Source organism: Mugil cephalus, chromosome 12 (assembly GCF_022458985.1).
Source record: "Mugil cephalus isolate CIBA_MC_2020 chromosome 12, CIBA_Mcephalus_1.1, whole genome shotgun sequence".
In the NCBI taxonomy this organism is placed as follows: Eukaryota; Metazoa; Chordata; class Actinopteri; order Mugiliformes; family Mugilidae; genus Mugil; species Mugil cephalus.
Genome location: NC_061781.1, coordinates 8,863,076 through 8,880,434, shown reverse-complemented (window position 1 = coordinate 8,880,434; position 17,359 = coordinate 8,863,076). Strand labels below are relative to the sequence as shown.

Genomic DNA, 17,359 nt, shown 5'->3' with positions numbered 1-17,359 from the left:
CAGACTTGAGCTCACTTCATGTTTGAAGACAGTCATTAAGTGAGGGGAAAGTGCAATGAAGCAACCTGTTTGCATGCTGCTCTTCTAGTTCGTGCCCACTTTATATAATACACAGCAATATGAACTGGTTCAGTTTAATACATTAAGTGTTTGTTCTTTTGTTTTTTTTCATCCTAACATTGTGAAACAGGTTTATCGACCCTCTCCGCGACTGTCACTTCAGAAAATTATCAAACCCCTTCACCTTTTGCGCAGTTTATTCTTGTAGGATCCATTTTCACCCTACCACCACCGCTGCTTTCTATAAGCTGAATGTGAGCAGAAATCCCATTATTCTAAGCACGTGTTCCTGGAGGATTCATTTTCACTCCACCACTGCCGCTGGTGTTTTCCTTACACTACGGCTGTGGCTCAGTGGGAAGGTAGAGTGTGTTGCCCATAAACCGGAGGGCTAATGGTTCTCATGTGTGGAGGTGTCCTTGAGCGAGACCCTGAGCTGTTCCCAGAACTTGACGTTGCTGGATGTTTGTGAAGCGCCATGAAAAGCCAAGATACGGAGAGAAGCTCGACGCGAGACCTTTTGCCAGACCAAGGCCATTCACTCAGAAGCCCGTAATGACCGAGTGGTTTTCGAAATCTTTAAAAATTCATTGGTTGTTGAAGAAAACCTGCCGCAGACTGCATGCGGCCTGAGACTGAGGCGGTGGTTCACCTTTCACCACCTTTTAACAATGAGCCAAGCGAAGGGCGTCTGTGCAACATCTGTAAACATCTGCTTGGAATCATGGGATTTCAGCACAAATAGAAATAGGCAAGGAAGACTTCAGTTTTTCAATATGATTCCATTGTTATCTGTTTAGAAGGAGATATACAACACAGTGTATGGTGCAAAAAGTGAACTGGCTGGGTGTCAATCAGGAAACTGAACCTTTCGTTCTGTTCTGTTTGTTTTTCTTTAGCTATTAAATGCGATAACTTATGCGCCATTAATACCCAGCGAATATGCGGCTCTTCACTTCCTTGTTTCCTTTTTGCATTGTCTGGATTCACACCTCCTCTTCCACCCACGCCGCTCGGCCCTATGGGAAATGTCCCGTGAGTGTTCAGTGTTGACGTCACCGCCTCATTAAGTCAACAGTTGACCAACAGCGGGACTTGTTTCTATGCCACCAAACAAAAGCCTCGCTTCTGTCTCCTGGCAAAACGAAACGTTCGGGGCCCCTCAGGAAACCAATTATTCATTAATGTGTGGCTCAGTCATCGCTGAGCTGTAGTGAGTTCACATTAACCAAGAGGTGCATTTTGTTTGTCTCGGTCCATTAAAAAAGGCAAGCAGAGGGATTAGATACTTTCTTTACTTGACTTAATGGATTTTAATGGTGATTCATCAATCAAGTCAAAACATACAGTCATTCATCAAGGATTATTCATGGTGTGTAATTTTATGTCACAGTGGGCTAAATGTCTTGATCTGGCGTACTCCTACAGTCCAACGACATGCATGTAAGGTAGCTGATCATTCTAAATGAACTGTGGTGTAAATGTGAGCATGTATGGTTGAATATCTCCATGTGTTAGCCGATGTCCATTGTGAGCTAACCATTATCACATACATCCAAACCAGAGCTGTGCATTACAGCGAGTCTGACTCAAATCATGGGCGCCATGTTAGATACATTGGACGGAAGATTCTACAGTGTAATCCCATGGGGCGGATGTGCTATATTGAAATACATTTTCGCCATTAACGGGCCTATACATGTTATTGAAGACGTCTGTCAATATGTAAAAGGCCCTCACTTAAATGTCCCAGTGTCTACTTACTTTAAATATCTTAATTGAGGCTGTAAAATGCTTCGTAGCCCAATCACCTCATCAGTCACAGAGCTGTGTTATCTTCTCCTCAGTTGTTCATCCATTACTCAGAAAAATTATAAATACTCAGAAATTATGAAAAATTATACTATTCTTGCTGTTATTATCATTAATTTTGTCATTATGACATTAGCATGCTAGCAACAATAACTAAGTAACCGAGGCAAATTTAGCTATCTACATGGACATAAATTACATGCACACATGGGTTTCACAGTAGCTGATGGTAGCTGCTGTTTTTCTAAGCCTTTAGTCACAATAACTAGCTAGCATCAAGCTAAGTTAACTTCGAAAGGGGGAAATTCGTTGACATCCTTAATCTTCTACTCCTATAACTTTCTCCGTTTTTGTTTATGGGGGAAACTTGACAATTTCCCTGATCCTGTGCTGCAGCCGTAGGCTGAGCACTGTGGGATATTTTAACTTTTAATCCAAATTTACTCTCACAAATTTACTCAGTACTGGTTAGATGTATCTAACAGCGTTTGTGAAACATGTGACAGTCCATTCCATAGTTGGCCTGACTCTCTCTAATACATGGCTCTGTGTAAATCCCTACAGTAAATGTTAAAAGTCTGTGATGTCACTCCCTGTCACCAGCTGACAACACAACTGACAAAGCTCCTCCAACCATGACCGAACTCGACCCACATAAACTGTAAGAGGCTCCTCTTTATAGGGTGGAAACTGCCTGTGCTGAAATGCTGATGTGACTTCAGACAGACCTTCTCCACCAGTTCACCATATGGCCGCCCCAGCAGATCCCTGTAGCACTGCTGCTGACAACAGTTATGGTTATTCACCCGTAAATTTCTAATCTACAGGCAGAAAGCATGATCACACACAATCACTCTCACAAAAACATTAACTGAGCTCTTTAGCCCTGACAGCTTCTTTGTTCCCACTGAACGGCCTATTTAAAGGATTTTATGTATGCCCATGTGTGTCCATTAGTTGACACTAATGTAGAAGTGGAAATCATGGATCACTTTGCAAATTTGAATCACTTTTCAGTTGAGTTAAAAAGAAAAAGCTACTGACTATGTGTCTATGACAGTTCTCAGTCATCCAGGTCACGGTATATATCTAAAGGAAAAAAAATGTACTTGTTTTTACTAGTTTTCTTGAAGACGTTTCATCGCTTAACCAAGAGACTTGTTCAAGAGGGAAAATTTGTGGGTTGTGTCCATCTGAATCTAGGATCAGTAATGACCAGATACTCTGCTACCAGACACTGTGTGGTTTGTTCAAGCTTTTTTTTTTTTTTTTGTCTGACCAAATGCACTCTGTTAGTTATGTAAGTGAACATATGTAGGCCACATTTATACATACAGTAGTAACATATGGAAGACAAGTGAATAGTGTACATCACTGCCTTGCAAACGGTCATCTCTCCAGTTGGTTAAGTCTGTTAACAGCTAAGTATAAAGCAATAATTATAAAGGCTTATCTCATCTTCAATGCCAACAATTATTAGGTGCAGTCTGTTCAGTTTTTAAAGCTGGTAGTAAATATTAATGTGCAAATGCTCCGAACACCCTTAGATCAGTCTTTTAGATGACGTCGCATAAGCAGACAAATTCATTCTTTAAGTAAGCTGAAGTCATGTCCTCTAAGGCCATTAGCTATGGCACAAATTTCAACGCAGTAGATCAATACAATGTCCCATTGAATATTTCTGAATAGTGTATTGGAGCCGCTCCCACACATCTTCTTTTGAAAGCTTGAGGCTTTATATTAACATAAAAGAATGGCAGCTCCCATGAAACTGCGCTGGCCACTAATCCACTTGGTGTTATTGAGTTTGGCCATTTCCATTGTATCTGCCAACCAGTGTTTTATGTTTTTCTTTCTTTCTTTCAGTGCTGTTTTTAGCCGTAGTCTCTGGCGCAATAGCACTATTATTGCAGCTGTGTATGAATTAACCACGGACGTTCAAATCAAGCTATCCAGCTGGTGATTGAAACTGTAGAATTTTTTTTTTAATTTTGTCTAGACAAGTGCCCTATACTGCATGTTGTTGAGTGAGATTATGATGAAATGTTGGTAGTAAGCTCATTTTAGTAATTGGCAGCCATTGTGGTTTTGAACGAGGAAGTATATACGCATTTGAGCACTCTGATAAGCTTAAACAGGAACTTGGCTGTGGATCTGAATGGGGCATCAATATGCAGCAATACAAGTAACCGCTATCATGCAATTATCACTCTCCCTGGTGCCCAGTGATGATTGTGTCTTATTCAGCTGCTGGCAGGAGCCTCCAAAAAGCAATTTGATGAACAGATCGCCTCCCCATGAGGCGTCCATTGACTGCCATTACACCTAAAACACGCCTGTAGCAGGCAACAAACTGGAAAACAAAGGGTAGCAGGTTCAGCTGGCTACAGCTATGCGTCAGGAGCTGGAGTTGGAAAACAAGAAACTGAAGCATGACCTGGTAGCAAAGAGGCAAAGTCCGTGGAGGAATGCTTCTGCAGGGAGACCCTGTGCTCGCCAGCTTACAACGGCCTCCCTGACCCAGCACTAGCAGCCGGAAGGAGGCCACGCACCATGCTGTGTTGACGTGTCCGAACAAGTATACGTTGGCCTCACTCAGGACATTGGTCACTGTCAGGTCACTGGAGTCAAAGCTACAGGCCCAGGTGACAATAAGAAGGACGGGACAATACTCGAGCTCAAAAAAATGCATGAGAACTGCCGCAGCACAAGAAAGACGGGTTAGGAAAAAATGGTCAACAAAACTGTATCTCAGTTCTACATCCTGTTCATGTGTCGCCATCCTTCTCACATCAGTCATCATCAGTATTACGAAGCTCTCAAAGAAACGGGAGACGATTTGAGAGAAGCTCTTTCTGGCTGACAGCTGCCACTTCCTGCACTTTGACCCCGGGCTGCATCCCGTGGCAGCTCATCGCCTTCCACTCCACCGCGCCGCGCCAGTATGGCACCGATCATGAGCTCATCAAACAGGTGGTGAAGCAGCAGTTGCACGTCGCGGGAGCCGTCTCTTTCGGCAACCTGCTGCCGCCCAAGGACACGTGGCCCCGGGTCAAAGTCATGCAGGTCAGGTACAATTTAGTGTTTCACATAATATCTCGGAAAACCTTTTCACCCCCAGAATTATGCTAAAATAGTTAAAGGTCATTCCTAATGGGAAACTGTGCAGTTATCTGAGAGTATCTTACAATTTCGCCGTGCCCTTTGCTGCTGTGTTTTGCCCACAGAATTTGTAATGGACTGTAATCTGCGTCATGTGACGTTAGATTTATGCTCTGTTAGCCGAGGTGATATGTCGCAGCGCTGACACCACGTCACAGATCATGGTCACAGCCGGCAATCGCCTCCTAACTGATGTCCCCCTGCTGGATTCTGCAGGTCTGATCATGGCGCTCTAGTCAGGAACGAATAATGTGAAAACCCAGTGCGGTCCAGAATGTGGCGTCCTCCATACAATAAATAATTTAACAATAATATGAGAAAGCAGTGCTGAACATGTGAAACGCTGGACATACCCTACAGGTTTTTACAGGTGACCCAGGCTTGTCATGTTGTATTAATAAGTAAAGAGAAGTAAATTATGTGAGGAGGCTGGAGGACACATCCAATCGCAGGAAGAAATAAAGGAAGATAATTTATGGCGTAGAGGACTCTAGGGACGAAATTCACCGCTACTGGGTCTATGTTCTACCCACATTGTTACTGTGTCAGAGGACAGGACCCTCTGAATAGTGTTTTTTAAGCTAGTGAGGTATGGGAATAATTGTGGTTCCCGCTTCCTGAAACCCGTTCCAGAGCATGGTTAATATATTTAACATCTGCATACTGCTAAGTCTGAATGGATGTGACATGATTGCTGTCAGTTAAACATATAACAAATACATACTGATAACAAAGTTTCTTGAAGCCACCATGATAAAGAAAATTAATAAATCTAGGAATAAATAACATTAGAATTGAGTAAAGTAGAAAAAAATAGTTTGCCACTTCTCAAAAGCAGCTTTTCAATACTGTGTTAATTTTACTGGTGGGATCTTTCCTCTGTAAAATGTTACCAAATTGCTACCACTTTTCCAACCCTCGCTAACACTATGCTGTCATAATTAGTGTGTCTTCCCTGGAATAATTGTAGCATAGCTTCAACCAAAGTTAAAATGTTAGAAAAACACAACAAAACACAAAAGTGGCATCATACCAATGCATAGTCTGGCCAGTACTCGATCCAGCAAATTGGGCAGTGGCGGAGAAATTAGCTGAGACTAGTTGTGGAGGTAGCGAGTGAATCAAAAAAGACCAAACTCCACTGAGAACAATTGTCTGTGCCTGCTCGAGTGCAATATCTACAAAGGAATATTCATAAATTCATGTAAATTCCAGTGCGGCCAAGATCATATCCATTTTTAACTCTATCAGACTGATATAATTGGATTGTGGCAGTGTTTTGACAAGAAAAAATGACAGCCTGAAGCGCAGGAGTACAGTAATTGTTTCTAGGGCCAGAGTATTATGGCTTTGCACTTTTCGTCACAGCTCTGGTTAAAGTGAAGTGACACGCACTAATTATGTTTCTTGAGAAGAGATGCTTAAATGTGAAATATTTGCGTTGCAGGAAACGATCAGAGAATGTTTGTTCTCGCTAACGCCGCTCCCTCTCTTCACTGACTCCCTGCAGTCTCTGTCAGCCACTGCTGCTCTCAATTGAACTTTGAAATGGAGCGAGGAGGCTGAGTTTGAGTGTGTTGACGAGAAATAGCTGACGATGGCTGCATATTGTCCCTGTAAGTTTTTTTTTCCTGCCCATTCTGCCCACATACACACATAACATAACAAACTGTTGCTGTTACAATAAAGAAGTCAGACGATAATAATTAGCCCTTTTCTGTTATTTTGTGACCGGCAGTGATATGACGCTGTGCCGCACGTGGCATGAATCTGTGACTGGCAGAGCGCATGAATAGTCTGGATGTCTCTCTGCCAAAGCCCGTCTACTGCAGCTCCATTTAACAGCTCGCTATGGCCGCCCCCTCTTGTTCCATTAATCCCCGCAGTATTTTAAACTGTAGAGAAATGCAGAAAATGTTTATCACACAATCGCAGCAAATACTAAGCTCTTTGACGAACGTGTAACCTTTCTGGTAAGTACGTCGTCATAAAAGCTTTTTTTGCATTCATGTGAAGCTGCAGTCATAGGAAATCTCTGTATTGGCTTCAATCTCTACAATGTCTACTTGGTGTTCTGTAATCCCACCAAGACGCCTGATTATAGGGATCATATCTGAATATGACTACACTTTTTTTGCCATAATGCCACCAATCAGGCATAACATATCCGCTTTCATGATATTGTGTAGGTCACCCTTGTGGGAGAATTGACATGGGTCTTCCGGGGGTGTCCTGTGTTGCCTAGCAACAGAGTGTTAGTAGTGGGGGGCCTTTGGGTCCTATGGAATCAGGGGAGGGGCCTCTGTCGATCATCCCACAGATACTTGATCAGTTTGGGGTCTAGGGAATTTGGAGGCCAGGTCAACACCTTGTTCCTCATGTTTTTTTTGTTTCTTTTTTAGTGGTTCCCAAAGTGTTTTTGTGTCTGTGTCAGGCTGCATCGTGCTGCCATTTTCTCAATTACCAATGTGTTAAATCATTCAACATTAGACAGTGATTTAATACACATGTATTAAAATTAAAATTTTCAATGTGCCACTTTAAAGCTCTAGTGTTTAGTGTTTACCAGAAGACTGTGGTGAGGTTGAGGATGGCAATCAATGGCATATTCTCTCACACTGCTGTGAAGAGCTGGAGTGTGGTTTGTCCTTTCTAAGCTATTGTAGAGACTCAGTAGATGAGGAGCAACTCTTACCCCAACGCACAAGTGAATCTCGTTCTGAGATAACAAAAGCCCATAAACATAATTAGTGATGTTAGATTGCATTTCCACTAATATATTTTGATACACACTGGGCCTTTAATACAAGCAAATATCCTGACTAGGCATGATGTTCAGGAAATGAGAAAGCATCTTTCTTTTCAAACAGTGACGCCCATTTAAGTGGCTCACCAGAACAAGGAAATGCCACTGGGTCCTTGGACTCGTGATGACCCTCGCAGTCTCTCCCAGGAAAGGTTTCCGTTTTCTTGAGGCGTGTGAATAACTGCTCCACACTGGCGTGTTATTTGAAAGAGGTCGTCTTCACTCTGCATCTCGTGTAAAAGAAATATCAAACAGGGTTTTTATCAGCTTTGAAATAATAAAAAAAAAAAACACTTCTCAACGCTAGAGTTAAAAAAAAAAAAAAGTGGTCATTGCTCATCTTCGTCTTTTGGTCAATAATGGATCTCGAAAATCAGGCGCACTTTTGCCAGCTCATTTATATGGAAATGAATAATCCCTGAAGGATCAGCTCCACCCACAGACCTTCACTTCCTCTCCCTTGACTGAATTACCAGTGGTCAGGAATGAATTCCTAATTGGAAACTGATTAAAAAAAATAAAACAACTTTTTTTTTTTTTTTTTGTGGCTTCACTTTGCTTTTGAACTCTGCTCCTCTGCACTTTTATCACATCACTCAGCAGGAATTAATTGGGCACAAGTAACTCAATAGATTGGCGGGGGGCACCGAGGAGCGTCCGTGGGGTGCATGGAGGCAATTATAAAAATATTAAAGCGGGAACGTATCTGAACGAGTGTGTGCTCACCTAGTTGAAATGAACACACACTGAATCTTTTCGTTCTTTTTACAGAAATCCCCCTGGTTTCATTTACAGTATAGGCGGTCCACACAGCACGCCCTAAACAGGAAGCTGACAAGGTTTTTACTTAGATAAGAAATGGGATTCTGCATTGAAAGGGCTTCCCACATGAGTGTGATTCAAATAAGCTTCCACCTCACGCCTGCCTTCTCCAGTCAATGGACAATTTTTGAATTTCTTTCCCGTCTCAGTTCGTGTTTTGTTTCGTGCGTGATTTCATTTTTATTGAGAATCCTTGGAGGATTTCAGTTACTTCTACTTTTCCTTCCCTTATTTTTTATTTATTATTATTATTATTTTACATTTACTTCAACTGTGGATTTATTTTTGCTTCTTCTTTGATACACTTTGATTTGGTCAGAACTACACCCAGTGGTGGCAATTAAACTACACTAGTTCGATAAAACAAGACTTGCTTGTTCCATGAGTTTTCTAAATCATTCTTTAAAAAAAGAGTTTAGTCAAAACCAAAGTTATACAGAATATGGAAGGTTCAGTCTGCATCTCAAACCACTTTGATCCCTGAACTCTGATATTATGTTCAGCACTTCAACTGCTAATATCTTACTATATACTGAAAATAATATTTGATTGATTGATTTTTATTAACCTGTACAGTAATTATCTGAAGCTAATGCTGCAGTAACATCTCACAACGTGATAAATAAAAATGTCAAACTGTCCAACACTATATTAGCACCATCCAAACAATAATAAAAAAGGCTGCCCACAGGTTGAGACATCAATAATCTAAAGCCCTGATGTGTGATCCAAATGTAAGCAAAAGGTCAGCTCTGCCCGCCATCAAAAATTTAAAACACCAGAGGTGGAACACACTCACTGTCAGTGTGATTGACGGGTCATTCATGAGCACTACATGATGCTCGGTAAAATTATTCACGTATGGTATTTTGATGCCGTTAAGGTTTGTGAGTACAAGAGGACTTTTAGGTCCTGACTGTTGAAATAAAATGAATGGGAAAGCTGCACTGGTCTCGGTAGGATGTTATCAATATTTTATGATATCAGTGCTACGTCCCATTTCCATTTCAAATGTTTGCTCTCTAAAGAGACTGTTTGGCTCTTTATTTGTTCTTCCAAGTGAGGGAATGACATGTTTAAGCTTTGCTTATTGGCTGATGCCTTCTAGCCTTCTGTTACAAGACTGGTTTGACCTGAGCACAGTATGTACACAATGCCAATGCAAACCAGGTTTTAATATATATGTAGGCGTCATATAAGTCTAAGCCTATGAAGAGGCATGTGTCTTACGTTCTGTAATATTCTTATGTTCGTTGAGAGTCCATGTCTCGGAGCTTGACAGGCGACTGAAAGAAGTGAACAGTGTGTCCTCCAGCAGATAAGGAGTGTTAAACACACCTACACTTTGTGTGTTCTTTGCTCATTAGCCCCTGTCAATGCTTTGTGTCTTGTCTGCGCTATGAGCTCTGCTGCAGGCGCTGAGTCAAACGCACTGAGAGACTCGAGTTTTATGATTTCATCTCCAATACAGGTTTTCGCCGAAGAGCTCAACACGAAGCCGGACTCGGTGTAACTGCCAAGTTTTACGGATTTGCACGAAATGCGTCTGCATAACATGTGCAACCATCACACAGCTAAGGAACAGAACATAAGTTCTACTAACAGCTTAAATGTAAATAAATTAAAACATTAAAACATTTAAATTTAAAATATTGTGCACTTAAACTCCTTGATGGCATCAGGGTGCAGCCTGACACAGACACACGCATACAAAAGAAACTCTAAAAACATGAAAAACAGCCTCCAAATTCACTGGATCTGCATTGGATGGAGGCACAAAGAAGACCTACAGAATATTTGGAGGAAGCCATAATGTGTTACCTGACTGGTGTATTTGGAAAGTGACAATGAACACGTCTTGAATCTTAAATCATATCCGGAATATCACTGCAGGCATTCGACGATGAACCAAAGCACTGGTCACGTTTCATTTTAGACGGGGATGCCAGATGAAAATTCATGGCGTCACCCTAGGCTGTTGTCTGTAATTCCTTCAGGTGTTCCTGAATTTCGCAGCCAAACCTCCTGACAAATCCATTCAGATGTTGAGGCATTTAATGAGCAGTCGCTTCACATGTTCTGTGCAAGTAGTTTGACGGCACTCTTTTTAATAAGCAGCCCTGACTCATACAGCGCAATCGCCCGGCAACTACAGCCTTAATCAATAGCCATTACACCATACTTGGCTTTGTTGTGTTTGTGTGCGCACGCCCAAATTCCGTTTGAGCTGAAATGATGCGGATGGACTTTTAATTGCGTTTGCTCTTCAGTTTTAATCAACCTCTACAAATCATCTCTGAGATGAAGCCAGCAGTGGCAGCATTCCCATAACGCAGAGGTCAAGCGCGGGACCATTGTTCTAACTTGACATTTTTCCTCAATCAGTAGTGAGTTATAATTATGATAACGACCTTTAAAGCATCCTCAGATGCTTCTTGATAGGAGCCACGTGCCTTGTTGCAAAAGCGAAGAACCGGGAGGGCCGCGCCGGGACATTCTGCAGCCGAGCAGAGGCGCCGGCAACGCAGCAACTGACGTTTCCACCAAACCCCTGCATCAGCAACCTTCAGTAATCCCCCGTGCTCCCCCTCTCACTTTTCAGTCTGCAGTGACGGCCGCGAATTATCTGTGTCCATAAATTAGCGGGCGGCCTAATTACCATGTGCCATCCAAAACAAAGCCGTGTGTGGATGCACGTTTGAGAATATCACTTTCCGCGCTGGAGTCTGTTCGCCCACGCCCGCGGTGCAGTAAACAGTCGTGCTGCACACACACAGAGACGCCAACGCTTCCTCCATCTCTTTGTATCGCTTCAACGCAGAACATTAAGCGGCGATGATGGGACTGCTTTGGAGGGCAGCTTGGTGGGGCATTAAGTGGACAGATCTGAACATTGCATGTGAAAAGCCCCCTGAGGACGAGCACTTGTGTGTCGAGGAACAAATAATCCTAATATGCTGGTGCGTCTGTGTTATTGTATGGGCCCTTTTATAGGCGCGACTGGAGCGTGTAACCAAACAGGACGTTTTAAATGCGAGCCCGATACCAGTCAGGAAATGACACGAGAGGCACAGCCATTGAAGCGGGTCCTTTAAACACTGTTTCAGTTTAGACTAGATTATGTTTTTAAACCTGTAACGATGAAGTAGTCATTCCTGGCGATCCAATAACTGATGCCTTTAATATCTAGTGTTTGCGGCTTATTCCCTCTCTGAATTGAGCTGACTGTAAGATCCACAAATTAAGTTACGCGGCAAATGACAAAACACAAATAAGTTATGCGGAATAGCTTTTCTATTTCTGGTTTGTTTTGTTTTTCATGCAGAAATGTCTCAGTTGCAGTTGGGATGGTAAAGACTGTGATGCAAACAATAGTGGTGAAAGTTCTTATTCAGGCTTTTTGCTCTGTGCTTAGAGAGATGATTTGTCCGTGTTAACTAGTTGACGTTTAGCAGGTCTGTTAGCATGCATTTGCAATGCACTATAGATCTCAGTTATATACCGTGATTGATTACTGGTTGATTATTTTCAATTAATATTGATGAAACCACTGAAGTGCCATACAAATAAAGATGAAAGCTCAGTGAGGAAGATTTGTCCCCTCATGCTCTGTTTCTCTTCCCCTGAGGTGATTGAGGGCTATTACTGCAGCTCCATCTCTTCTGCTTTGCCACTCTCTCACAATCACTTCCTTATTAATTTCCATGTCACCACTCCGGTTCCATGATCCGTTCGCATGCTTTTCTCTCATAAATTCCCAGTCTCCATTATCAAAATCCATTGTAAACCTGTCACTCCGCTTTCAGGCCATTGTGCAGCCCTCCTCCTTCTTCCTGGTCGTCCCAGGAGTCTTCTTCAGAGGACTACTTTGTCCACATGTTAGCTTCATCTACTCCTCACCACAACCATTGGGTCTCTGTCCCTATCCTCCTTCATCATCTGGGACTCGGCTCCATGGTGCCCCCGTCTAACTGCCGGAATACTTTGCATGCTCATATTTTTCACGGTAAACGTTCATTCAGTACTTCCACTTGTTATTTCCTTCTTGAAATGATTTTCCATTTAATGCAACACAATTCTTAATATGCTAGGGAGCAGCAAACACCCTAGATACAGTCTTTTTTTTTAACATACACTATTCAATTGTTAACATTTTAAATCAGAATGAGTCACGGGTTTAATTTGGACTAATAATAACTGATTATTCGCTTCCCTCTGCGTGCACGGATCAGCGTGTTGAAATGCTATTAGTTTAGCACTGAGCGAAACATCTTAAGAGTCTGAAAACTGCTTTGTGTCAAACTGTTCAGTTGATTGAGACTGAAGAAGCTACTCAGTTTGCTGTTTGAGCGGAAAGGTTGAAGGTTAATCATATCCGATGTGTTGCACATACATCATCCACATCCTCAACTTTTAAGCATTGATTTGAAGTATATGTTTATAGTCTGGACGCAGTGTAGTGCAGTGACTTCTGGAAAGCGGCGGTGACATAAAGCACAAAGCGTAGTCTTTTCATCATCTCGCCTTAGATTGGAGAGTAGGGCAGAACAACCGTGTGTGCTGCGCTCTGGCTCCATAGCATCACGTATCGCCAGAGGGTAAAGGCTGGTGATGTAAGTGATTATGCAACATCACTCGTCTTGAACAGTCAAGTGAGGTAAGTACAGTATGATGTTGTGTTTCAAATTCTTAGACTACTTCCCTCTTTTTTTTTTCTTTCACTGCGCAAAAATCTCTCCAGGCTTATTAGTCATGGAGGTGGGCACAGTATGCAGTCAATCATGGCATGATGATCAAACAATAAGTGAGGAAAAAACAACAAGCCTTAAATGAAACGGAGAACCTCACAGGACGGACATCTTGTCTTGGTGATCTTCATTTGAAATGAAGGGAAACCAGCAACTGCCTGGAAGGTAGGAAGTCAATCTAGGGCTCTTTGAAATGGGTTGTGGTAATGTGGTGGTTAATGGACTGAAACCAGGTTTTGCATGTTTTAAAAGTGTCTGACATAGAAATGTAGCACATGACTCAAATCAGTGAGATCACACAGGAACCACACATCCAGTAAAACCTCGATTGTATCAGTGCTTGGTGTGAAACTGCTTATTGCCTTCCAGTTATTTTCATTGTGAATGAATTTTGACTTTTTTTTTTTTTTTTTTTTGCATATTTTCATCAAGTTCACTCAAACATTCAAGGACCTGTTGTTGAGTTGACCTGTGTTCTAACAAACCCCTATACACCCACTGGTGTTAGGTACAATTACCTAATTACCTTAGCTTCATGATTGTTATAATGTTCAGTTTATGCTGAAACAGTGTCTGAAAGTGTTGATTCAACTATATGAACAGTTTGGAGGATGTTGTTTTTATGCTGTTAAACTGGATTGAATCAATCACTAAACACCTGGAGTTGTCAGAATTGTCAGTACAACACGATATAATTCAACAGCACTACAAAATTAAAATACAGTTGAACCAACATCTCTCTCTGTTATTTTAAATCATTGCTGAATAACATGACATTAATGAAGCCAAGATTTAGTGCTGTTAGATTAGAATGGCTTTCGCTATTGTACCAAATGAACTAGCAAGTGAGTTTATATCAGCGGAGATCTTTACTTTTATGGCAATAAATCCATTGTAATATCTTTTAAAACCCTCACTCGAAAACACAAAAAATGTAATTCTAAAATGTAAACAAGGCTGTGTGCTTTAACAAATACTGGGTGTGGCTCTATAAATTCCTTCCAAGACTCTTAAAGTTGAAGAGGTTTTAGACTAAACCACGTAACCGTCTTCTACTGAAGGGTTAACAGCTGAGATAAGTTCAGAGAGCCTGGCAATGCAATGCCTTGCAATTTCAAAATAAAATATTTAATGCAGGAAATTCCACCTAAATGACTTTCTCTTGTTGATGGAGACCTCTGAGTGAACTGGAATTAGCCGGTGCAAATGGAGCCAGTTAACGTAAACCACAGCACAGGACTCGGGGAAAAGCTTTAGCCATCCACAACACACCACATTTGCTGTGCTGCCTTTTCAAATCTCGAACAGTTTTGTTTTGAACGATTTGCTTCGTACAGGCTATAGGAGAATGAATGATGTTGTTTATTTTTCTTCATTGTTTCAGTTTCTCCGACCTGGAGCTGTGTATCCAATCACTGAAGAGAGGATGGTGGGAGGGGAGAGAGAGAGAGAGAGAGAGAGAGAGAGAGAGAGAGAGAAGTGGGTGGGGGGCGGACGGGGCGGGGCTGGCTGGTGATGGTTTTTCAGCACCGCGGACAGCTCCTGTCTTTGGACTGCAGGAAAGCGACGCGCAAACGCAGCTGGATGATATAAAAACCGACTCACATCGATCCAAAGATTAACCCCGAGTTCACACCGCGAACACACATCATCTTCCTCCCTCCTTCCTCTTTTTCTTCCTCCTCCTTCCTTCTCCTCGGTGGTTGACTTGTTTCGTGTTGTGGCCTGACTGAGGAGCCCAACCTCGTTTAACTGCATTGCCTCTGCGTCTTCTGTCCGTTGGCTCCCCCATTCTCTTCCTGTCACTGGCAACCACAGCGTGCTGAAAGTGTTTTTGTCGCGGGGGGGCGGGGGGAGTGGATGACCTGCTCCAAGTTTTTTTGTTTCTCTTTTCCCTTTCTTTTTGAATAATCTTTCCACTTGTGTCTCATATGTTTGTCTAGCTGCGCCTTCCAATGACTATGCTGAGGCGTGGGATTTTCCTCGGGAGTGGATGTGACTTTAGGATGCAGGAGGAAGATGAAGTTGAGTGGTAGTCGCTTCATACTCTGATACGAGACGGGAGACCTTGCATCTGCAACGTTGGCTTGAATCCTCAGATCCAGAGTGGATCAGGCGCGCTCGATTTATGTGGCCAACAGCCAGAGAGCAAGATGAGGTGCCTCCGTGACTTTTTAAACTGCACCTAAAGGGACACAGGCTTGTTTTTTTGTTTTGTTTTGTTTGTTTGTTTGTTTTTTTGTTTACCCTGCTACTGCTGCAGGAAGAGACGTTTTATTTTCTGTAGCTGCCTAAAGGAGTTGGGATCTCGCACCGGAGTGGATACTGGAGAACCAAAGACGAGTTGTTTTCTTCCTCTCTTACCCAAAGACGTACCAAAAGAAGCATAGACATGAAGAAGTTTCGGAAGGTGTTGGATGGCTTGACCACCTCCTCTCCGGGAGTGACTATTGGCTCCCCATCGTGCGGCAGCGCGGCCGGGACTCCGACCGCGGCGCCAACTCCCAGGGAAATCGACGTCCAAGAGACGCTAGTGTCGGAAAACTTTCAGCTGTGTAAGGTGGGTTATTGGAGAGCAGTGTTTAGCCTCAGTCTTGTAACTAGAGTTGGAGGTTAGGTAAACAATCCATACTCAACAACATGACCTAACACACGAAGCTCTTTTTTTTTTATTATTATTATTTTTACGCGTCTACGTGTGCGTATAAGCTTTAATGGCGCCGAACGGGGTCGTAGAAGTTGAATTTGTTGCGAGTTCAGCAGCTGATTGGGTGATCCTGGCGCTCTCTTTGTTGAAAGTTCATCACCACGGGCAGCTCGTCTCAGATTTAATTTACCCAAAACCGCAGAGGAAAGGAAAGCGTCCAAAGCTCCCAAAAGACTAAAGCTCCACGTCTCATCTTTTCCCCTTTGTGTAAGAACCTTGAAATCTAACCATATTTGCGGTCATTTTTATAGTCACCCGCTTCCTATCAGTATAAATATCTGACATGCGTGCACAGCTGGTGAAGCTGGCACTCAGTGTGTGTTTGCGCACAGTTTTGGGTGCACTCTAGCCCCCATCAGTGTGTGCAGCATGGCTACAGTGTATGCGCCCCGCCACTAGCATGCTCTATAGGCTATAGGCTGCAGAAGCTCCTACACGTGCCACAAAGGGTCCAAAGGAAGTCAGTGAATAGCAGCAGCAGTAGCAGACACGAATGGTGTAGGAGCAATGACATAACCGGTGTCCCTCCCTTGCATAAAAAAAGAAAAGTGCACATCAAGCCAGCGGAGGGACCCGCAGTACCTACTGTCCTAGCTGATGCGCCTTTCCCTGGGAAGGGGGGAAAGAATGAGGGAGGGGTGTTGAATGGGGTGTATTTATAGCTCAATCTGCTGCCCATTGCCCCCCTCCCCTCTTATTTTATTAATTTTTTTTACCCGGATGCATTTTGGAGCTGACTGCAGCGATTATTCCTCACCCTAAAAGAAGCGTGGATAAATTCTGGCTGTGGCTGTGAATAATTTATTGAGGAGCCAAGAGAAATGGGGTTGTTTTGAGGTGGTGTATTATTATTGGGCAGAGTAAGGCTTGTGCTGGCGGGGGTGGGATGGAGGAGACCGAGGGAGGGATGTTGATTCACAAGGATGCTGCAGAGCACCCTATAGCAGGCAGGAGAAATTGCTAGAAAAGAACAGCATGGTCCCGTGCAAGAAGCCACTCCTCCTCCTCCTCCTCCTCCTCATCAAGCGGCTTAATGTGTGGCTGTATTGACTGAACTTCTTAGGAGAAAAGCCCTCCCTTCCACGACCATCACATTTCAGTTTTTATTTTTTTCTTTAGCTTGCAGGTGCAGGTTGGATGTCTGTACGTGTGTATGTGTGTGTGTATGAAAGGGAGCGAGCTCGAAAGCCAAAGAGGGAGGTGGAGTGGAGGAGCTGCACCCGGTTACATCTGTCAATTTAT

The 17,359-nt window shown here is 42.9% G+C and overlaps 1 protein-coding gene across 17 annotated transcripts in view; it reads left to right on the top strand.

Annotated features, from left to right (window-relative positions):
* The first annotated feature begins 14,916 nt into the window (after nucleotides 1-14,916).
* The window catches only part of stxbp5l (syntaxin binding protein 5L), a 121,997-nt gene continuing 119,554 nt past the window's right edge, over nucleotides 14,917-17,359 (top strand). For all 17 annotated transcript variants that reach the window (XM_047600583.1, XM_047600581.1, XM_047600579.1 and 14 more), the window contains exon 1: nucleotides 14,917-15,970. In XM_047600583.1, the coding sequence (XP_047456539.1) occupies nucleotides 15,803-15,970 (168 nt within the window). In that variant the 5' untranslated portion in view covers nucleotides 14,917-15,802. The remainder of the gene's footprint in view (nucleotides 15,971-17,359) is intronic.